Raw genomic sequence first — 22,696 nt, 5'->3', positions numbered from 1 at the left:
TCGTTTAAAACCAATCAATAATGAAACTACGCACTTTGATTGACGATGATAATGATGGTGATTATTTAATTTGCCCGATGTAGTTCATTCAAAATATATACTGCTATGCGGGAGTGCTCAGGCCTGCCGACAGCTTCAAAGTAATTTCCAGCCCACTGAACGATTGATTCATGAAATCAGCAAAGCGATTTAGTGATCACTCGCTCAAGAATGTAAAATGAATGTCATTTACCCCTAGTCCCTCCCACCCGCGACCAGGGTCCCGCCTCGCCGGGTACACGCACCTTTCCCACACCCTCTTCTCTCCCACACCCTCTTCCCTTCCATCGTCCAATCTGTCGGTTGCCGCTCGCGCCCTCGCTTGAACCAAGGGAGCACTTGTTGAGAGAAGTTTGTCGCCCTTCCAGTTCCTGGGCTGCTTCTTTCGCGTGTTGACCCACAATCCCGTTACCGATAACTCCTTAATGTGCAGGGATCCACCCGAGTTCTATCCGAATGCCTCTTTCCGCAAACCGCCGGGTCAGGTTGAGGCAGCCTGCCAGATAGACCTGACCCGACGGCATCCGGGATTGACGGAGTGCCTTCAGCGCCCCATGGCTGTCTGCGAAGATTACGACCCCGACCACACTTTGAGCTAAAATACACATGAGCGCACCTAAGTGTACCTCATCAGACTCTGACAATTTTTCAATTCTCTGCATACAAGCGAGTGTTCAATCATCTGGCTGGTTTGTGGGAATAACCTAAAGTTACGTTGAGCCTAACCGGACCAGGCGTAATTTTACCACCAATACCACCTTGGTCGAAATTTTCTTGCGTGTAAGCGTTGTTGATGGCTGCAGCATTGGCAGTGATGGATGAACAAGTTTGAGTAAGCTCGTCACATATCCTCATCCCCTGAACATCCAAGCCTGCGTTTTGAGCAACGATGGCAGAGACATCGAAACCTGACCACTTAGTGTTTATCACTGAGCCAAAATCAAACTCGCCCCAGGTTGAAGCAAAAGCGCTTTGTTTATCCGTTGGAATGAATGGGCCTGGTGCAGCTGCCCAACCCCCTTGAGAGTCTTCGTCAAAGGCAACATATTGAATAGAACCAGATTTGAGGATAAAGGTCTTGCACGGTTCACTAAACCAACCCCCTTGTTTTCCATCAGGGCCAATTTTGTTCCAAACGGCAACGGACCATTCGTCCATTGTTGAGCTTTCAAAACGTGCGACATACTTGTATTCTTTCGCGTTTGCAGCAGTCACCTCAATGATATTGCTACAATATGGGCTGCCAATGTTTCCCTGATAAGCCACCCCGGTGCCATGTGAAGCCGTTCTAGAACCAAATCCAGCTGTACTGTACGAGATTTTCGGGGACATAGATGTTGAATCGGCTCGCGGGCCCCAGGAGACAGACCCAGGGCTGCTCGACGCTGGGTTTGTTTCTGGGTCATCGCCTGAAGAAGCTATAGCTCCAATGAAAGCTCCGAATGTAAGAAACCAGAGCATTTGCATTGGCACACTTGTAAATTGAATGAATGCCTGAAAGATATCGAACCGTTGTTGGAAGACAGCTTCTTTTCATATGTGATCTTTAAGCTGGCACAGCTGCTAACCTCACTGATCGATAAGCTCTGGTGGATTGATTCTTCAAGAGAAAATCGTCAGCCGGATGGTGATTTTATAGTGGTGGGCGAGACGCGCATTGCTCACCCAAGGCTACCCATGCCCGTGGCCCGAGAATCACTAGAATCCGCCGATTCTGCCCTCGTAAATCTAGTTTGAGTGGACTATTCCTAGAATTCCAATTCAAGAAATAATATTGCTTCACCACTTTCCCCTCATTCAGGAGTAGAATTTAGGGTCTGCAAAAGTCAACTTCAGATGGCTCGAAAAACGACCTCAATTGTGGGACTTCTCAGTCCACCAACATTTGGTTACCAGCTTATGAAAAATTTCAAGCCCTTTTTAAATCACTTTTTACCCGTACAAACATGTCTGTCACCACGAAAATGTTGAGAATTTCTGAAAAGACATACTTCACAACTTGTAAGTCTCTTGAAAGTGTCTCGGGCAGTTCTTCGAAGATAACTAAGAGCCCTTACTTTTGCTCTTAAGATCTGCATAATAAAAATTGGTTTCTCGTAATTTCATCACGTTTAAAAGCACAAACTGCGTGAGTTTGTCTCTGCATTTGACGCGCTCGGTTTCAGACCGCAGACATCGTAAAATATTGCAGCGTCGGATTGGAAAAGGCGTTCACTTCGGACCAGGGTTAAGTCATAGAGTATCGAACGTAAGAAATGTCCTGGACTCCGCATACAAATCAAATGTATGAAGCGCTTGTGCAAGAAGTACGGGCTGGGTCAGGAACTAGTGCCATTATATCTATTAGAACGTGCGGTATGGTATTTGTTCAACACACACGACCCTCCTAACACGTATCAAGGTTACAAGATGTGGTTGGGCCTGGAATCCCCTTGCGATGGATCAATTGGTGCTTTGGCCTGTTTCCTCAGACACCGGTGGTTCCAGTCGGCGACTTTTTGATAGTCCACAGTAGCTGGGCCACGAATAGGAACAGGGAACTTGCTCCTGCCATCTACAAACGTCAGCCGAGATGCCTACACTAGCAATGATTCTGCCATTTATTTCCGCCTTCTCTGACGCATATTTACCGCTCTACCGTTTATCGTTCCACCGTTTATCGCCCACCTTTTGAAAATTCCCATTCTTTATGATGCTTTTCTCATTTTGAACATGTAAACATTGATGATGATGATGATGAATTGATTTGCTATGCAGGCTGAGTATTGTCAGGCCTGCCAACAGTTGAATTCTAAACCACAATCCAGTAGGCTGGGTACGGATTCGTATTTTAGTCTAGTTGGGAAATCAACTCCAACAGCTAGAAAGTGATTGCCAACCCACTGTACAACTGTTTCATGAAACTGGTAAAGCGGGCTTGGGAGTAATCTTTGAACATAGAGTATCTGATTCAAATGTTTTGTCTGGTGACTATCGGGGAATATGATACATCTCACTAGGCCTTCGATGAAATATCGAGGGCTCATAATATGCTTCAACCCTAAGCCTTAGATTGCCCTAAGTTCCATTAAAACATGCCCAATTTCTTCAGAACCCAACGTCGCTTAGCCCCCCTCTCTTTTGCACCCTTGCTTACCAGATAGGCTTTCGTGAGCGCATTTTGAGCGTTGATTCCGCCTGCTTGTATCAACCATGATAGAGGTGTCGTATACATGTCATCAGTCGAATTTATTTTTGCTCCATTTGCCAACAAAACCTTCACGGTATTCAATGCACTGTATTCTGCAGCCCAGGAGAGGGGAGTCCGCTTGTTCTGATCTCGATCATCTACTGCTGAACCGTTGAGCAGCAGGTACCGTAGGAGTTCGGTACAATCACCCATTGCAGCGTAATGAATGAGCGATCTTTTCATAGGTCCTCGGAGGTTTTGCATCCCATTTGACCCCAGCGATTTATGTGCATCTTTGAGAAAAGTCAGGGCTTTAGAGTCAAGCTTGATCTCTTTGAGTTCGACAATGCGTCCAAATTCATAATCAATAGTTTTTGTGGAGCCCGGAGGTATTGCCATTGTGATCGTAACGGTGTTGAATATAGCCTTGCGAGCAAAGAAGATGTAAATGTTCGAGAAGTGAAAAACGACACTGAATGCACAACTACGATCCAAGGACCACGGTGGTCTTTTATGTAGCATGTGGAAAATCAGTCTTTAGGACGTTGCATTGGCTTCTTTGTTTGATGATTTCATCACCCTCTCTTCACCACCTTCAAACATACGTTTGGGGGTTCCAACCAAGAATCTTGCCCCGTGCTGGGTATTATTGATTTTTTAAAGGATTCTCATTCAAAATTTACAAAATGGCCGTTAGAATAGATCAATAAGCCGTAAATCTGATGATGCAGTTATTGAATCATTGTTTCAACGTTCACTCCGTCACTGAAAACTTCAGTTATTTGCATAACCAAGCCTGACAACGGATGATTGTGAGCAGAGACTATGGGACACCACAACTGTTGGTAGAAAACGTTTTGTACAGTACATCGTTCAAGGCCCGGAGACCTCGTTAAGACTCAAACCTCAGTAAGGCTCAGCCACGGGCAAGTTTTGCAGCGGCGTTATCCGAGGCACTGGCATCTTTTTGGGAGACGCACGGGCAATTTGGAAAGTGTTGGTATCTCGCTGGCTGTTATCGACGGGTTTCTACAAGGCTTTACCGGGAGCAAACCGTCGGTTCTGTTCAGATACCGGGGACCAAGGTTGGTTAGTGGAAAGGAACCGATTTACATAGCCAGATGGAGCGTATACGAAGAATTTACGCGAGACTACCTCACTCGCACTAGGGGCCTGAGATTGACCTTCGTCGGCTGACGCGTTGTCATTCTAGTTAGCCTGCCCGTGATATGAAGCAAACTGAGAAGCTCCCAGGGTGAGAGGCGTGGTGAACCTCGAGAGACCAGAAACCTCGTATACTGAAGGAAGAACTGTGGTGGTTGTCTATGCAAGTAGGCTTATTGAAGCTATTTCATGTCTTTTGGAGATGGAAACCAATAAGCTACAGAAATCCAACAGATCCAGCTCGGGTCTATGGGCCAGTGGTCGTTCCATGTCGCCGAAATGGTTCGAATATTCTATGCCGCCAGCTTAGTGTACAAATTCGCTCACCAAAAAGAGAGGTCAGTGACTACACTACAAGCTCAGCTACGATCTTAAGCGACAGTATGTCTGCCCTACAAGCAATCCGGAATCCGGGTTCCAAGCTAGGGCAACGAGTCATTCACCCCATCTTGCAGGTAGGCTCAGAAGCTCTGAACCGGCGGAACTGCCCTCCGTCTGCAATGGATGTCGGGGAACTGCGATAACCCATGAAACAATGCAGCGGATTGACTGGCCAAGGAGACAGCCAGCCCAGACAAGAACCATCCATTCTGCCCCTTATTTTCCAGGAAAAAGCATCTACTCGCGATCACATTGAGAGCGTCCAAAAAATGGAGCCACCTCCGCAGAATCGACAAATAGCTGCTATCCAAATACACTAGGCGGCTATGTTGTTACCGAGCCTATAGTACCTGCTGACGCAACTACAGACCGAACACTAATGGCTATCAATATATCACAAGGCTCATGGTCATGCTGGAGACGACAAAAGCGTGTGTTGCGCACAATAAACCGAGGTCTACCTGCTTGTAGGGTGCCCAAATTTGAGAAATCATTGACAGGAGCTACGGAGAAACCCCGGGGATGCATTTAACAGCGTATCAGCCCTTCTGGGGGCTGTAAAGACGATAAGAAGAATAAAACAAACAGTCCCATGCGGGACATCAGTGCTGATGCGGTATTGGACTATGCGGAGGCATCACACGAATTCGAAGTCGAGCACCATGAGGGCAGCCTAACAGCGAGAACGGCAGTAGGCCGCAACATGCCTTGGCGGGGCTCTAAGTTCGTTCCAGGCAGTGGTACACCCTACATTTACGTAAAAGGATGTATATAATTGCGATAGCCTGTATATTGCTAAGTGAGTTGATCATGAACCGCCAATCATTAGCCTTGGTGCAGATTTGTATTTTGGCCTAGTGGTTATCCAACTCAGTGGTGGGTCGGGCTAAATGATTTGATACATACACACACACGCACACACTCCTGTACGTCTGAAATCATGGATCAAAACAAATAAGAGAAGAGAGCGATGGTACAATAATGGACATTAGATTTGTCCAGTCTAACACTGAGAAGTCGTCGACATTGGATCTCGCCGGCTTTTTTTTCAGCCTAAAATTTTGCTACCCTCTGAGAGCTTGCTTCCAGTATATAAATCATTATTCTTTGGTAATTGGAGTCCCATCTGTGTTCAAGAAAAAGAAGCTTCAAAAATGCCGGGAACTTTTAACATGAAGCTCCTGGGGGCAAATGGTCTAATAGAAAGATCAATCATCATTCCAAAGGTCATTTCACTCGTCGAAGAACACTCTTACTTTCCGTCGCCTTGCAAAGTCCGCATACAACTCAAGCCATATATCCCGAGCTCGACAATCATCAAATTGCGGACTTTCGACTTTGATGCAAGAGGGTTGCTTTTTTATGGTGATTTTTGGATCATGAAACCAAGGCTAGAAGAAGTTTCAGTATCTTTCTAAAAAGATTCATGATCTCAGACCTTGGATACCTTGGGAACTGGCCAATCTGAGAAGTGAACCAACTTTGCATCTCTCAAGATCTTTTCCGGGTCCCAATCTTCTTCTGAATTTCCCAAGTATTTTGAATGCTCTTTGTTCCGAAACTCGCCGCTCAAGAGGCCATAAGGCCGATGAGGTATTACCAGAGCATTACTTCTGTACAATTTGTTAATGATCTCCATATCATACTCGTTCGGATTCGATGCCATGACAGCTGTCAATATCCTGTTGAACTCAAACTCAGATGGCTGTATGAGCATGATGTAAGACCCTAAGAAGCCATACTCGGGCTCATCCCAGTACGCACGGGGTGCTGCAAGCGGGGATGCGGGAAGAAGAAAGAGCTCATCCATATTCTGAACACAGGCATCTTAGTTTGCCAGACCCATATTTTAGTGATTCAATGTTACCTGGAATAGTGTTGCGTCAGAGTCTAGACAAAGGACGCGAGAATATTGAGTTTGGTTGAATGCGAGGAGCTTGGTGAAGCTCTCGCTCCACGTTCGGTCTATGTGCGCCATTAGATGTCGAGTTTCGAACGCGACTACTGTATCAAAGCAACAGGTAGACAAAGCAAGCGCTCACCACCACTCTCTCGGCTGATTAACTCAACTGGCCTCAATGTTACATTATATTCATCGCGAGCCTTTCGAAGCAGGGTTTGTTGCCAAGATGTTGCCGCACTCTCTGACGAATATTCCGTTGGATATATGAGCACTCGATCAGCTCGACTAGCTGACTGGTGTAGACGTTCGAACATCATAACAGCATTGCAAAGATAGTCGGAATTTGTCGCATACTGCACGTAAGCAAATCGTGACCAGTCAATTGAATGTGACTCTGCCGATTCGTAAAGACTTGTTATTTCGTGGGCTATTTGTGAAGTGAAAAAGGCAGAGCGCTCATTACTATCTAAGTCAGCAGCCAAGCGAAAGATAATCGCAGATGAATAGACCAGCAAAAACAAAGTTGTAGCGAGCTTCACGAGCTTTAAGGGAGGAAATGCTAGCATGACTGCCAAGAGCTGATAACCAAGGAGGCTTTCGAGGGAAGTGAAATCTCTGGGGATTTTTATAGAACCCCATGATCCGTCCATTCTGTAATTTCGTCTAATCTTTGATTCATCCCAAAAGGTATTGTAGAATATGTGGAAAATTTGCGTACAGTATCTGGCCTGTAATTATCTGAGATTGTCTTCGGCTCACCATAAATCTATGAACAAGTAAGCCAGGCTTTACCTCACGTTGAGCCAGGAAGTTACTGTGCCCAATTGAATGGTAAATGTCATCTGAAATTCCGCCGAAGTAGCGTTGCACAAATGATAGAAATTATTGCACCTAAATGAGTGACCACAAAGCTTTTTTCTCGCTATTCTCACAGAAAAGCCGCAAAAAACTGAAGTCAGTAGATTAATATTTTCCGTTGAACTTCGCGTCATTGTTTACATTAATACCAAATTTTCATTAAGTTCGTGGAATCTTCAATTGTCTTGAATTGGATTGGTTAAGAAGATAAATTTGTGGATAGCAGCAGGAAAATGTTAAAGTAGCGGTTTGCAGAACCCTGACAGGTTGTTACTTGGCAAAAGCTTGATGATATCGTTCGTGCCTTTCAAACGTTGTGCCCGGTGAACCCAACCCTGCTAAGTTTTGGCTCTAGCGTAGGAGATTGTTTGGTAGCTATAGCTCTCAGGCTTTTCATCAAATAATTGATTTTACCTTCAGCTTTTCTGGGCGAAGCTGGGTTTAGGCCCCACCAGTGTATCTTCGATTGGGCTATTTTGTTGATCATCACGCTGGGGCGTCTGTCGATAGATCGCATAACTAATCGGCCATAGATATTCTCACCTGACCACAGCTTACCTTAAGCTCTTCAGGTACTCTCCAAAATAATGGAATTACTTAAAAGGTTTTATGTGTACAGTACATACGACCATAGGGTGTGAATAACATAACTTCCCGTCCGCTCAGCCGTACTTAAGCCACACGCCGGTAGGTTAGTAGTTGGGTGGTTGACCACCAGCGAATCCCTACTGTTGTATGTTTTTGCTTCTGCCTTTTCATTCTTGTTTTTTCCAAGCTCTTGGCTGTTTCTCCTGTCCATTTCTACACGATCGATATCAGTGTTACTATTCTGTTCTCTTTAAATGATTCTCGAATATATATTGTAAGAGATGCCAGTCCTAATGTGATTAGTGAATGATCAAACCCCTTTTCTATTCGACAGAGTGAGAAGATCTAGGCCAGATGTAGACAGAAGTGGATTTAGCTAAAATTCAACAAGAACTGAGGAGATTAAATAAGTGAAATTGAATTCGAGCGGACCTGTATTGAATCGGCCAGGTAAAAGTGTAAGGATAGGTCGGCCATTCTTTCTGTCACTCTCTGAGTCCAGCCGTAGAATTTGAACTCTGAATGGAAATGGCTGTGGCCAAATTAAGATGGTCAATGAAGGTGGTTAACGGAGTGGTTAAACAGTGTGGTCAAATAGCGAGATTGCACGGTGTGGTAGTTAAACGGAGAGGTGGTTGAACGGAGAGGTGGTTGAACGGAGAGGTGGTTGAACGGAGAGGTGGTTGAACGGAGAGGTGGTTGAACGGAGAGGTGGTTGAACGGAGAGGTGGTTGAACGGAGAGGTGGTTGAACGGAGAGGTAATTAAACGGAGATGTAATTAAACGGAGACGTAGTTAAACAGTGTGGTCAACCGGTGTGGTAGTTAAATGGTGTGATAGTTAAGCAGTGTAATAGTTAAAAGGAGAGGTGGTTAAACGGAGAGATAGTTAAACGGTGTGGTTGGGCGATGTGATTAAATGGAGAGATGGCTAACCGGTGTTAAGCGGTGTGGTTAAACGGTGTGGTCAACGGGCGAGGTGGTGAATGGATCGGTGGTTAACCGGCATGCTTGAACGGGCGGGTAAATGAACGAAGAGGCGAACAAACGAAGAGGTGTGAATGCTGCAAATGCTCGAACGAAGTAAGATTATTTGACTGAATTGTGATAGATCCCAGGGGTGACTAGTGGGCCCTGCCTGAGCCTCGGGCGGTAAACGGAAAATGAGGAAACTCTTGACGTGAAGATCAATACCCGCGCCTAGAACACGAAACGGTGCCACTCCTGGTAGCTAACAGCCCAGATGCTATTTGGTCTCCTGGTTTGAAATCCACTGTTTAACTAGGTACGATAGTCCAATAGGCTGAGAGCCAGCCAGAGACCCGCCAAAGACTGAAACACGCCAGGAAAATTCACCAGAACTGACAGGGATTCATGACCATTGATAATCGGTATACAGCCGCCAGCTTCTTTGCTACCTGATGGAATTCTGAAGTCAAAAATAGCCACGCCATGATTCGTTCATTCACTGGCACTGCTTATTTATTGGTGATGAATTCTGACGGCGCGAAATGGAACGCAAAGATTGGTCAAAACATGCTGTGGATAACCATCAACCAATTACGCATTCCAGCCTCGGTTAAGGTCACATGACAATGGGGCTTGGCTACGGGCCGATACCCAGCCGCAGCGGTGAGGGTCTCCCTCCGAAGAGGTGCTTCCTCCCTCTTACCTCTTGTTTACGTTTATCATCCTTCCAACATCTGCAAAATGGACTTCGATGATCTTGCGAAGCAACAGTCAGATCGGATCTTTCAGGTGTGGATACAGAACCTGCTTGGAAATTCCCCGGAGACCTTGGCGGGCAAACTTGCTTCCCGGCATTGCCCTGGCAGCACACCTGTTACGGCTTCGCGGCTCCCGAATGGCGCCTTCAATATATGTTACCGAGTCACTTTTGAAAACGACCATCGAGTCGTGGTTCGCTTTGTTGGCCTTGGTCGAGTCATTGCTCGCAATGAAAAAGTCGAAGATGAGGTTGCTCTCATGCAATACCTCGCCCAGCACACAGCAATTCCTATACCTGATGTCTTGGGATCGGGAAAGTGTGCTGTTGGCCCGTATATTGTGATGGGTTTTGTGGAAGGAAAACCGCTGAGCGGATACCTTACAGACGCGTCCCAGCCAACAGCCACGCTTAGCTCAGGTATTTCCATGTCTATCTTGAGAAGAGCTTATTCCAACATGGCGAAAATCCTATTGGAGCTATCTAAGCCCGAATTTCCCTATATTGGGGCCATCAGGCAGGACGAGTCAGGCGAATGGACCGTGCAGAAGCGACCGCTCACTTTCAACATAAATCGGCTTGCTCAATTCTCCAATATACCCCTCAAAGTCTTCGAACGAGGACGCTTCAGCGATGCAGCAGACTATTTCGAGGAGCTTGCTCGTCATCAATTTTACCATCTTGAGCTACAACGAAATGACGCAGTAACGGATGAGGTTGATTGCCGAAAGAAGTATATTGCGCGTTGCCTTTTTCGCAAACTGTCACGCGAGATATCCAAAGAACACTGCAGGGGTCCTTTCCGCCTTTACTGCGATGATCTGCGCCCGGATAATGTCCTCGTTGATGCATCGAGCCTTACTGTCACTGGTGTGGTTGACTGGGAGTTTGCCTATGCTGCTCCTGTTGAATTTACACTTGCTGCTCCTTGGTGGCTATTGCTGGAAAGTCCAGAGGACTGGGAACCTGATCTCGACCAATTCTTGTTGCGATTTATGCCGAGGCTGCGCACGTTCCTTGAAGTTCTCAGTGATTGTGAGGCCAAAAAAATCCAAGATGGATCTTTATCCGAATCTCAGCGGCTATCAACTGCTATGGAGAAGTCGCTGGAGACCGGACTGTTTTGGGTTTGTCTCGCTTCACGTCACAGCTCTATGTTCGATGAGATTTATTGGAGTTTCATTGATTCAAGATTTTATGGTCCATTTACAACGATAGAGGATCGACTTGGTCTGCTTAGTGCAGAAGAGCGGCTTAAAATTGACGTCATCGTGGAAAGTAAAATGCGTCAGGCAAGCGAGGGCACTTTGGTTTCTCATTATAGCATTGATGAGTTAGTTGATCTATAAATATGTGACAGTTTGACAGCTTTGAATATATCATTATTTAGAGACCAAAAAAGAATGCTTTCATTGGGCACAGGTACAGAAAATATAGCAAGCGGATCTAACAAAGAGCGTCAAATGTATGGTGCCAAGCCCAGTCGACCGTCTACCTAATTGCCCGTTTTCCGCTTTCGAGATCGAAGACTCGCTTGCGCTGCTTGGGTCATTAGATCCTTTTCGACAGTCGAAAGGCTCTGAATAGCATCTTGAGTCTTCAAAGCCTCATTTAGAGATTTCTTCAGCTCTTCCCCCTGTTCTGCAGATGGAACGTCGCCCTTCCTCAATCCTATCACGATCTCACCAGATGATGCTCTTTTCACAAATTCCGGAGCCTCATCGGCTGGGACGTGATTTCGGTAATAGCTCAAGATGGACGCAAAGCTGTCGCGAGCCTTCTGAGCTCCGTGATTGGTACTCATGACGCCGATTTGTGAATGCTACTGAATTAGCCTTCGAGCCCAAAAAATAACAGTCGAGCTACTACGTACGGATCAGCTGTTGCAACTTAACTGGAATCTCCTGGTCGGACTTATACAGACTTTTCGCCTTCGTGGTTTTGATGGGATGTTTGACGAGAACAGAGTTCGTAATGAGCCAGTCTTCTGACTTATGTATGCGGATGATCACAAAGATATTGCTCTAAGCGCGTCTTGATAGGTCGGAGGACAGTCGCCCACGCGCCCAGATAAAACAATGTCATGTATGAGATCGAAACTCGGGACACAAATCAGAAAGACCCATTTAACGCCGGGTGACGTCAATTCTGTGAAGCATGTGCGAAGATAATCAAGGATTAGCATCAGAAGATTAGGGGCAGAAGCAGAACGCGCCAGGTCCCGGTCACTTTGGACGAATGGGGAGTCCCCATTGCTATGTACTACGAATGTGTCAACCCAATTCTCGGTTTCTCTGTGAGTGCTCTTTCGGCCCTAAGGAGCGTCCCTATAGTGGAGGCATCGGGATGGGGGGCGAGCATCCAATATCGTGCTTGAGTCGGGGTGGTTGCCTAGCTAAAACGAGCACTGCGCCACGCGAATCCTCTGTTTTGCTGATCAGGGATGAAGATAGAGAATGGTCTCGACTCTTCCATAAACAGAGAAGTTTATCAGGCAGTTCTTACACAAAAGTGTTTCTAAATGGCGACATATTTAAACAAAGTGATTAAACGGGCCGGTGGTTTAACGGTGGGGCTACCTACACGATATGCGAAGTAGCAATTAAGGTCGATTTTCTGGCAAGTCAAATTGTCTTGGATCATTAAGACGGTGCCGACAAGATTATACTTGCTTCCGTATCTTGAGCCCATTTGCCACTGAGAATGTGAAAGGTCCTGGGAACATGAAATAATTTGCTAAAACCAAGAGACACTTAAGAATCGGACGGAGGTTTGGAAGTACCAGGTGCTGAATCGTTTCTGTGTAGATTTGGTACAGTAAGAGAGATACATTAAAATGTTATTTTATATGTCGAGCTGCCCGAGTAGTTGTATGTACCATAAAAGTTCGTCTGATGCCCTATCGAGCTCGAGGGCAGTCTCGATGAGACTTGGCCATTTTACAGTAGCAATAGTGCCGTCCCGGAAACCTTTAATAACTGCAGTCATACAGTATGTAATTCCGGAAATTTGTGTCACCACTTACACTCTTTAATTGTTCCCCGAACCCTAATGCCAAGAACCAATAGACTTTATTGAAAGCATTTTCGGAATATCAATATTCCCGTGTTTTAAGATTACATTACCTTACAGACTCCGCTTACATACCACGTGTCTCATCATGATGATCCGCTGCATCTGGAACCTTCATGGCCATGCAAACAATTGAAATAGAAATCTGTCGGTATAAATGACCGGAGCTAGATTGTTCAACTCCGGAATATGTGCATTGCTAGTATTATTAGTCATGTTATCCCATAACCTGTGTGTACGAAGGGGTAGTAGACAATTCAGACTTTCTGCTATTTTCCATTGGATGACCGACTATTACGGGAACCACTTAATCTTAATCCAACAAAGTCAGCCGGTAATTAGTGGATTTTCGCAGATTTGGCCACCTGTCACCTTACTCGCATCATGCGGGCGTCCGAGTAGCAATCCTCGGCTTACAGAGGGACCTTTATCATTCAAACCTCTTGAATTGACAGAAAACACGGTCCTGTTGATCGCTACACTAAGTCGGTAATGGGCACAATTGCCCACCGCTAGAGCACGGTATTATACATCTCCTCTTCTTAGAAGCGCACGATGATGTCATCGTGCGGTCACTTTTGCCACGATTATTCCAGCTTTTGGATCAGGGCACCCAGTATGTTTCCATTTAGAAAATCAATTTACGCGCTTTAATTTTTCATTATTCTCATCACCGCTCAGCACCCTCATACGTGATGGAACGACGGCAGGAATACGCACATGAAGTTGACCACTTTGGGTTCGATCCCGTTCCACCAATTGCGCGCACAAAAGTTCGAAAGAAAGAAAAGAATAGTACCTGCGATCCCGATACCCTCGAATGTCTAAATCTTAGTTACGAAGTGGCTACAAAGCTGTCTCTTAAAGATGTTGCGCCCCACAGTGAGCCAAAATTACACATTCGCCAAGGCAGCTTTCCTGGCAACTCTCCCGGCTCCTCTTTTGAACTTCCCGACAAAGGCAATACCTGGGTAACGAATGAATGTTGGAGGGTTGATCCAGCCATCAATCCAAATCAGACGTCCATTGCCTCGAGGCCAATTAGAACGCAGCATAATCATGATGATATGAATATTTGCGATGCTATATCTGGTCCGCGAGGCGAACCGAAAACCCGCGTGAAAAGGGAGACCGCCGGATATAAATTTGTCCGGAAATAGGTAGGGGTTTAGGCCGCGCACTTCTATCGGAAGGTGAACGAGGCTTTCTCTTGATCCTCACATACCTCATGGGAAAAAAAGGTAAGGATTGATAGCACAACATATGCAATACTGAGGCTAAGTTATCGGTGCTCCATGCAGACCAACGCAGCTGTCAGCTCAATTCAGTCAGAAATATGCCGATCATTTCCAACCTACCAAATTCGCATTTCCGACTTTATCGAATGAAAAGTTTCCGATTATCAATGATGGATTAAATGAGAGGCATTTGGAGCGGGGCACGGACCTAGATCTACAGGACCTAGATCTCACCCCCACAGCAGAGAGCACACAAATGACGTGGGCCCAGGAAGGTGCGCTGTTGACATTGGAGACTGCCTCCAAGCCACAACAACTACGTTCGTCAAATAAAATAATCCAAGATCTTGAGTTAAACTGATATAAGCAGCACTATGCATTTACTTTCGCCTCCACAAGGATGAAGGGTACTACGGGGACGACGATATTTTCCGTGCCGTGTATCTTCAAGAACGGACCGCCGAAATGTTCGTTCGAGGAGTTTGCGCAAAGTTCCCGATTGACGTTACGTGTGTGAGAGAAGTGTTGTTCTTGGATAGCAATGGGATTATAAACAGGACAGATGATGAGATTTTACAGGAACTGCCCAACGAACAAACTTTGGATATTGAGTTTGTGCCAGTCCATGCGGGCTTTACAAGTACTTCTAGTGCTGTCAGTGACGTAAAAATGCGAGTTCATCTCTAGCCCTTGAAACAGATCGTCGTGCATTCTCTGCTTTCGCAAATAAAGGAAGGAAAAAAAAAAGTCACACGTGATCGAGCTGCGTCCGTATTCACGGTAGCGAAAAATTCACTCCCACTGAGCTCGTGGCAAGAACGGAATAATATGGACGTGAACTTGGCTAGGCTGAGGGCAATGATCTGTTCCACCGCCAGGAGGAAATGCCAAACAAACTCGGGTGAAGCTTGGTGGGCACTGAGCTCGCAGGTTCTAGATCTAACTGTTAAAAAACACATATCCCGCTACTATGATAATCCGGGAACTTTGCCCTGAAACTTAGTGAGAGAAAGGGAACTAATCAACGTGGTGCCCTGAAACGAACGAAGTGAGAGGAAGGGTTTACTATCGCCCGCAGGGAATACCCTTGTTGTCAAAACTTAATCTATGATGTTGATGTTACAGTCATTCTCGAAATCGGCTTGACCGATATACACTGGATAACTCTTTTCTGGACCCACCGCCAAGGCCTTAGAGCAGATCTTTTATTGAGCGGGCCGCGTTAATTTGAGGGGCGCAGTAAAATTTGCTTTTGTATAGTATGTTATGTAGCACCTAGCTACGTAATTTTACATGATACATACGAAAGGTCCGTGGAATTTCATGGAAAAAGTATAGTGGATCTGCAAATCATATGGAGAGGATGACCTGGCACTGAGCTTCTGGACGATCTGCTAGGTGGCTAGTGGCTTTAACTTTCCTTCCCAGGCTGCACGTGTCGACTTTTCGCGTACATCCGGGAGACTTTGCACATTATTTTGAACACAACGAGCGGGAAGAGCTGTGTTCAGTTCTGCAGCTATCTCAATTTCTTCCAATCAATATCAGTATTCTCGCGTTGTATGCACCGTATCTACGAATATGGATCTTAGGGTTGCCCGCCAATTTGTTTCTTGACATCAGCAGTTGAGAAACAGCACCAGGCAGGACAGTGTGAGAGCTACTGAATTGAGATCATCCTTGAAAGTGGCAAGTAGCAGTATTCATCTTCTTCTTCCCAGTTAGCGCCTACATCTGCGCTGCCTGGTTCATCTTTCCTTGGTCCCGATATAGATTCCTGAGATTTCCGGCAGTGCGGAGGGTCAACATATGGTCCGCTCCGAGCGCTTTCTCGAACCCAGCTAGTGCCCGCTTGTACATCTGTTCTGCCTGGTCCAGCTCTCCTTGGGCTCGATATAGAACACCGAGATTGTTGACAATGCTGAGCGTCAACGTGTGGTCCGCTCCGAGCACTTTCTCGAACCCAACTAGCGCCTGCTCGTACATCTGCGCTGCCTGGTCCATCTTTCCTTGGTCCCGATATAGATTCCCGAGATTATTGACAATGCGGAAGGTCGACATATGGTCCGCTCCGAGCACTTTCTCGAACCCAACTAGCGCCCGCTGGTGCATCGGCTCTGCCTGGTCCAGTTTTCCTTGGGCTCGATATAGAACACCCAGATTGTTGACAATGCTGAGCGTCGACATATGGTCCGCTCCGAGTAATTTCTCGAACCCAGCTAGCGCCTGCTCGTACATCCGCGCTGCCTGGTCCAGCTTTCCTTGGTCCCGATGTAGATGCCCTAGATTGTTGACAATGCGGAGGGTCGACATATGGTCCGCTCCGAGCACTTTCTCGAACCCAGCTAGCGCCCGCTGGTGCATCGGCTCTGCCTGGGTTAGCTTCCCTTGGTCTTGATATAGTACCCCGAGATTATTGATAGTGTCGAGGGTCGACGTGTGATCCGCTCCGAGCACTTTCTCGAACCCAACTAGCGCCTGTTCGTACATCCGCGCTGCCTGGTCCATCTTTCCTTGGTCCCGATATAGATTCCCGAGATTGTTGACAATGCTGAGCGTCGACATATGTTCCGCTCCAAGCACTTTCTCGAACCCAGCTAGCGCTTGTTCGTACATCTGCTCTGCCTGGTCAAGCTTTCCTTGGGCTCGATATAGAGCCCCGAGATTGTTGACAATGCTGAGCGTCGACATATGTTCCGCTCCAAGCACTTTCTCGAACCCAGCTAGCGCTTGTTCGTACATCTGCTCTGCCTGGTCAAGCTTTCCTTGGGCTCGATATAGAGCCCCGAGATTGTTGACAATGCGGAGGGTCGACATATGGTCCGCTCCGAGCACTCTCTCGAACCCAGCTAGCACCCGCTGATAAATCTGCTCTGCAGGAAGTAGCAGTACTTAGTGTCGAAGTAGAGATGCAATCAGTGAAGCTTGGCCTAGTCGACGAGGTGCAATAATATGTATGACGTCACTCTGACATGCTCGCTGTTGTAGTAGACCGTGTCGCATGAGCAGCCAAAGGAGAGTAAGAGAGCTTTGCCAAATCATTCACGTTATCACCAATTATAGACGCAGAAATGCAGTCAAAAGCATACCAGTAATGCTTTGCGTCAATATCCTTGTTGAGTGCTGCCAGTTGCCATCACTCCAATGATTTCCACATCATCTGTGATCACTTCACAAAGCCACTTGGGAGGACTATCGGTAAGTCCGGCATGAAAAAGCTTCTACCAAATCTCTGGTTATCGAAGTAGGCTAGTAACTTGAGTATTTTCGCTGCGACTGGATCTTCCTTTTCTAGGCGAGAGTATGACAGACCCCAAGTTGCGTACCGCCGTCAGGGGCCATTGAGGGTGTCGTTCGCCTGGAAGCAATCGACAACTGGCCAGGACGGTCGTTTGCCGATGATATCGCTCGTTGAAATTCTCCGAGCCAAAGAGACATCCACAGGAGTGATGACAAGCCCCCGCTGGATAGGAAGAGGAGACTCTCTCCTGGCAGATCATCAATTATTTAGCGCCAGATGGCCTTTCCCACATGATTTGCAGAGATCCCCCCAAAGGTTTCCATGGAATTCCATGAGCTTTCTTTTCATCGCGAAATGTAATATTACGTCCGGTATGACTGTAACATACACAGCACCTTATATTGCGCCCCTCAGTTTAATGCGGCTCGCTTAATAAATGGTCTGCGCTAAGGCCTTGGCGGCGGGGCCGGGAAAGAGTTTCTCAGTGAATGTTGGTCAAGGCGATTTTGGGAATCACTGTAATCCTCTTCTCCAACCCTAGCCCAACGCGCAAGTACATCTGCTCGACCTGGTCCAGCCTGCCTTTAGCACGATATAGAACCTCAAGATTACTGATAGTGTCAAGGGTCGACGTGTGGTCTACTCTGAGCGCGAGAAAGCGCCCGTCTAGCGCCCGCTGGAGCATCTGCTCCGCCTGCTCTAGCTTGCCTTGAACACGATATAGGATCCCGAGATTATTGACAGTATTAAGGGTTGAGGTGTGATCCGCTCCAAGCGCTTTCTCGCGCCCAGCTAGTGCCTGCCGGTATAGCTGCTCCGCCTGATTTAATCTGCCTTGGGCATAACATAGAATCCCGAGGTTGTTAACAGTGCGAAGGGTCGAAATATGATCCGCTCCGAGCGCTTTTACTCGCCCAGCTAGCGCCCGCTGCAGCATATGCTCCGCCTGTTCTAGATTTCCTTGGACGTGATATAAAATCCCGAGATTATTGACAGTCTCAAGAGTCGACGAGTGGTCCGCTCCAAGCGCTTTCTCCTTTCCGGCCAGCGCCCGCTGGAGCATCTGCTCAGCCTGGTCTAGCTTGCCTTGAACACGATATAGAATCCCAAGATTGTTGACAGTATTTAGGGTTGACGTGTGGTCTGCTCCAAACGCTTTTTCGCGCCCAGCTAGCGCCCGCTGGTACATATGCTCCGCCTGGTCCAGCTTGCCTTGGACACAATATACAATCCCGAGATTGTTGACTGTGTCAAGAGTTAAGACATGATCTGCTCCGAGTGCTTTCTCGCATCCAGCTAGTGCCTGGTAGAGTTTCTGCTCTGCCTGATCTAGCCTACCTTGGAGACGATATAGAATCCCAATATTTTTAACTGTGCGAAGGGTTGACGTGTGGTCCGCTCCAAGAGCTTTCTCGCGCCCGGCTAGCGCCCGCTGGTACATCTGCTCCGCCTGTTCCAGCCTGCCTTGGTTCCGATATAGAATCCCGAGATTGTTAACAGTCTCAAGGGTCGATTCGTGATCCGCTCCGAGTGCTCTCTCCTTCCCAACTAGCGCCCACTGGTACATCTTATCAGCAGCAAGTAGTAGTACTTGATCTCGAAGTAAATTTGCAATTAGTGAAGCTTGGTCGAGTCGATGAGGCGCAATATTATATATGACGTCGTTCGTGCACAAGCGCTCTCGTGTTAGTCTCATGGCATGGGCAGCCAGGGCAGCGTAAGACTGATTGGCAAAGTGATCTGCCTTGTTATATTTTATAGACGCAGAAATGCAGTCAAATGCATACCAATAATGGTTTGCGTGTATGTCCATGTTGAGTACTGCTAAAGTCCAGTCGTGCACACAATTATGCATGCTCCATGAGCCTGACGTCTGGTGCCTGTCCAGAAAAAAGTATTCGGCCAGGGCTCCCATCACTTCATTAAAATTCACGTCATCTGTGATTACTTCACGAAGCCACTCAGGAGAACTATCCGTGAGTCCAGCATGAAAAAGCCCATGCCACAGTATCTGGTTATCAAAGTAGGCGAGTAATCTCAGTAATTTCGCCGCGTCAGGATCTCCCTTTTCTAGGCGAGAGTATGACAGATCCCAAGTTGTGTAGAGTGTACGGTCCTGATACTCCTGGAGCTGTAGGGGTCTATGAGGGCTAATGTTCCAACGTTTCTCATACTCTTGAAGGTAGCGTTCGAAGGTCAAGGTACTACGCCGAAGATATGTCCCGGCGGTGGCTAGAGCAAGAGGTAGACCCGCAAGTCGCTCTGCAAGGCGCGTTGCATGGGGATCTAATGGTAGTGTTAGTAGTTCCTAAATGTGATTGGATGTACCATACCTGATTGAACATTCTCTCGTGTTGATCGGGTTTGTAGGATTGCGAGGCTATCTTCAACATTCTGAAAAGGCTTTATGTGAAGAGAGGTCCCGGCAACGTGATCTGGTCGTCGAGAGGTGACCACAATAGCCCCATGAGAAGCGGGAGGGTAGTAGTAGTCAATCCGAAACTGGGTGGGGTCGTCGTAGTTATCAAGAATCAATAACCATACAGTATTTTTAGGGTTACATAGCCACTGATGTACACGTCTGACGATCTCTTTGTCCTCTAACATTCCAGGTTCCTCAACATCGAAGATAAGGCTGGCTATCGATCGGAAACTGTCTTTCAACGTGGCCTCGGATACTGCGTTAAGCCAGAATACCGAGCTATAAGAACCAAGACCGGACTCTGCGTAGGCGATCGCAAGCTGAGTCTTGCCAATACCACCTATACCACCGAGGACTAGACGCCTTTGCTTTTGAGACTTGTGATCAGGGTGTAGAAGTCTTGCGATCTCATTAAGCTCGTAGGTGCGACCGATAAAGAGTTCAGACGCGATGTAAGGCGCTTGGCCGCGTAAGATGCCAACGGGCCCACGAAAGTTAAAATCTTGCTTCTGCTTCAAGGTCACTACCATTAACGGTCAGTTGAGTTTGGTCTATGACGTTGAGTGAAATTGAAGCTTGTAAAAACAACCGAGACGTTGAAGGACGTCGGCGAATGTGTGCTGGAGATAAGAACAAAGGCATTAACGGTGAAGTATCATGAATAATTTAAACAGAGGCGTCTGCTGCCATGTTAGGGCTACTCCTTACCGGACTGTATATACTGAGTTCCGATATGAGCGTTGTTGTTGAGTTGCTGACCACTGCCGCTATTCACATTGTTGGTCTGCGCCCCTCCACTGCTGTTGATCAAGATCGAATGCTCCTCCCTGGCGGTCAACCTTCCAACAGATCCTATCTCTTGCCCCACATCAGAGTCTGCTAGAATGTCATATGCTATTGGGGCACTGTGAACTTGATCGACTGGGACGGCCAAGAGAAGCTCTTTCGCATACGCCACCGCTACCGCTGCCGCATACCCTTGCCATTCCTTATTCTTGTGTGAGTCGGCGTAGTCGCAGATGCCCCGAATGACCAGACACGGAAAGTCATTCATAAGTCCCGCCGCTTCCATCTCCACACAATATATACCGAAGTCCCGAGCCAGCTGATCTCGCCACCTGCCATCCTTCACAACTTGATTTGCAGATCCGATGAGTCCATAGTGAATTACTGGATCTTGGTGCTCGCGTGGAGGTCGTGGAAATAATTTAGACCGATCGCAATTTATACACGTATCGGATGCGATATGATCATATTCTGCCTGAAATAGGGAGTCCTCTTGCGTCGGTCGCGTAAATTTAGTGGCTTTGTGGGGCGCTAGTTTGGCTTGCAGGTTGGAAACAAAGCCGACGATCCGGCTATCTTTTGTGAGGTGATGTGCCTGGAGAGTTGCGAGAGCGGTTAACAGAACCTTAGGAGGCCGATTAAGCATCCCGGTTCGCTTAAACTGGCCGCCGCTTAGCGCTTTCCCTAAATCGTACTGGATCACGCCTCCAGAAGTGTCAGTCGGCTGGCTCACTACAACATCCCCTAGTCGAATGTCTGCATAGCTGCTTGGTACTCCACCGCCGATACCAACCATAAAACCGAAGCGGATGGCATGAAAACTAGACAGCAACTGCATTCCAACCGTTGCAGTTGATGTATTGCCATATGCGCCAGTCGGTAGGCTAGCAATAACGATGTTGTGTTCCCCGATACTTCCAAGAATATATGTATTTTGGTCCATCGGCAGGCGAGGCAAAGGCGGGTGTATTTTGTCCAACGTTAGCTTCGCAGCCGCTGTCTCCACGGGCAAGGCGCATATCCATCCGACCGTATAATCGTCGTGAGATCGGATACTGGCATCCATAGTGAACTAATCTACTGCAATGAAATTCTCCGTTATGATTTCTGACCGGTCAATTTGTGTGGAGCATGGGAGAAAGAATAATATGGTCAAGCGGAGATGGAGGGAAGAATGTCATGAGTTTGTCAGAGGAAGGCGGGGTTGAGCTGAGGCTAGACACTGGGGTTGTCAGTCAAGTGCACGTGCCCTTGGCACTATACCAGGAAGAACCAAGAATAGGCTTGGGTACGTCCACCCACACGAGGCACTGTCCTGCCAGCATTAAAAGTCAAGAATGGGTCATACTCAAGCTGGCTCGGTCCGCTTATAGTCTACCAATCCGCTTCTACTGTACCAGCGTGAACGTAGATAACTCTCAGATGAGATCGACTCCCATTACGCGTGAAAGCCAGTTAGTTTTCCCCGGTACAAAATGTCACCTCCAAGGCACCAATCACACCGCAGAGATCCCCTAGAATTGCATAGAATTCAATGGGCTTTCTTTTCATACGCGTAATGTAATCTAATGTCACATATTACTGTACCGTACACGGCGCATTTTACTGAGCCCTCTGTTTGATGCGGCCCGCTCAATAAATGATCTACGCTAAGGTTTGGGCAGTGGGGCCAGGAAAGAGTTTCTCAGTGTATATTGGTCAAGGCGATTTCGAGAACGACTGTAGCCAAATTCTGGCCTCTAATTCGCCAATCTGACCCACTGTTCTTCTCTGATTCGCCACTTTCTCATTCCACGCACTCTTCTGATTGCTGTTTAACATTCCGCTCTTTAGGCTTAGTGTTGGCGGTTTTTATCCTTACTTACTGGCTCTTTCCTTTTTAGCCCTAACCGCTGACTCCCTAACCCTAGTGTCTGTGCTGTATTACATACTTGCTGCTTATTTGCTAAGACCTCACCTTCATTGCTTGCATGCTTTTGCTACGCACTTCTTTAAAGTCTTCTTCTAATTGGTCTGTCACCAGGTTGTCTTTCGCGTTCGATTATATATAAGGAAGCGGGGTTAGGCCGCAATGCGTCAAACTCACTCTTTGAACATGGAGCCAAATCAA

At 47.0% G+C, this 22,696-nt stretch overlaps 8 protein-coding genes across 8 annotated transcripts; 2 read left to right on the top strand and 6 right to left on the bottom strand.

Moving 5' to 3' along the window:
• Nucleotides 1-717: 717 nt before the first annotated feature.
• N7498_001906 (uncharacterized protein) lies at nucleotides 718-1,506 on the bottom strand (the record flags this gene model as incomplete). The annotated part of the gene is made up of 1 exon (XM_058448968.1): nucleotides 718-1,506. One exon carries the CDS (start codon nucleotides 1,504-1,506, stop codon nucleotides 718-720), a length of 789 nt encoding a protein of 262 aa, XP_058311312.1.
• A 1,600-nt stretch (nucleotides 1,507-3,106) lies between these two features.
• On the bottom strand, nucleotides 3,107-3,607 carry N7498_001905 (ankyrin repeat domain-containing protein; the record flags this gene model as incomplete). The annotated part of the gene is made up of 1 exon (XM_058448967.1): nucleotides 3,107-3,607. One exon carries the CDS (start codon nucleotides 3,605-3,607, stop codon nucleotides 3,107-3,109), a length of 501 nt encoding a protein of 166 aa, XP_058311311.1.
• A 2,378-nt stretch (nucleotides 3,608-5,985) lies between these two features.
• N7498_001904 (nucleotide-diphospho-sugar transferase) lies at nucleotides 5,986-6,563 on the bottom strand (the record flags this gene model as incomplete). The annotated part of the gene is made up of 2 exons (XM_058448966.1): nucleotides 5,986-6,144; nucleotides 6,192-6,563. 2 exons carry the CDS (start codon nucleotides 6,561-6,563, stop codon nucleotides 5,986-5,988), a joined length of 531 nt encoding a protein of 176 aa, XP_058311310.1.
• A 39-nt stretch (nucleotides 6,564-6,602) lies between these two features.
• On the bottom strand, nucleotides 6,603-7,222 carry N7498_001903 (nucleotide-diphospho-sugar transferase; the record flags this gene model as incomplete). Its single annotated transcript, XM_058448965.1, has 2 exons — nucleotides 6,603-6,718; nucleotides 6,796-7,222. The coding sequence occupies 2 exons, from the start codon at nucleotides 7,220-7,222 to the stop codon at nucleotides 6,603-6,605; spliced, it is 543 nt and encodes a 180-aa protein (XP_058311309.1).
• A 2,589-nt stretch (nucleotides 7,223-9,811) lies between these two features.
• N7498_001902 (phosphotransferase family protein) lies at nucleotides 9,812-11,176 on the top strand (the record flags this gene model as incomplete). The annotated part of the gene is made up of 1 exon (XM_058448964.1): nucleotides 9,812-11,176. One exon carries the CDS (start codon nucleotides 9,812-9,814, stop codon nucleotides 11,174-11,176), a length of 1,365 nt encoding a protein of 454 aa, XP_058311308.1.
• A 146-nt stretch (nucleotides 11,177-11,322) lies between these two features.
• N7498_001901 (uncharacterized protein) lies at nucleotides 11,323-11,631 on the bottom strand (the record flags this gene model as incomplete). Its single annotated transcript, XM_058448963.1, has 1 exon — nucleotides 11,323-11,631. The coding sequence occupies one exon, from the start codon at nucleotides 11,629-11,631 to the stop codon at nucleotides 11,323-11,325; it is 309 nt and encodes a 102-aa protein (XP_058311307.1).
• A 1,963-nt stretch (nucleotides 11,632-13,594) lies between these two features.
• Nucleotides 13,595-14,824, top strand: N7498_001900 (Grainyhead-like protein; the record flags this gene model as incomplete). Its single annotated transcript, XM_058448962.1, has 3 exons — nucleotides 13,595-13,870; nucleotides 14,211-14,457; nucleotides 14,508-14,824. 3 exons carry the CDS (start codon nucleotides 13,595-13,597, stop codon nucleotides 14,822-14,824), a joined length of 840 nt encoding a protein of 279 aa, XP_058311306.1.
• A 1,041-nt stretch (nucleotides 14,825-15,865) lies between these two features.
• On the bottom strand, nucleotides 15,866-21,652 carry N7498_001899 (uncharacterized protein; the record flags this gene model as incomplete). The annotated part of the gene is made up of 4 exons (XM_058448961.1): nucleotides 15,866-17,010; nucleotides 17,991-19,664; nucleotides 19,712-20,323; nucleotides 20,509-21,652. 4 exons carry the CDS (start codon nucleotides 21,650-21,652, stop codon nucleotides 15,866-15,868), a joined length of 4,575 nt encoding a protein of 1,524 aa, XP_058311305.1.
• Between the last annotated feature and the right edge of the window lie 1,044 nt (nucleotides 21,653-22,696).

This window comes from Penicillium cinerascens, assembly GCF_028974065.1.
Source record: "Penicillium cinerascens strain IBT 15544 chromosome Unknown contig_1_segment0_segment0, whole genome shotgun sequence".
NCBI lineage: Eukaryota > Fungi > Ascomycota > Eurotiomycetes > Eurotiales > Aspergillaceae > Penicillium > Penicillium cinerascens.
The sequence above is the reverse complement of the archived record's forward strand: the minus strand, read 5'-3'. Positions and strand labels throughout refer to the sequence as shown.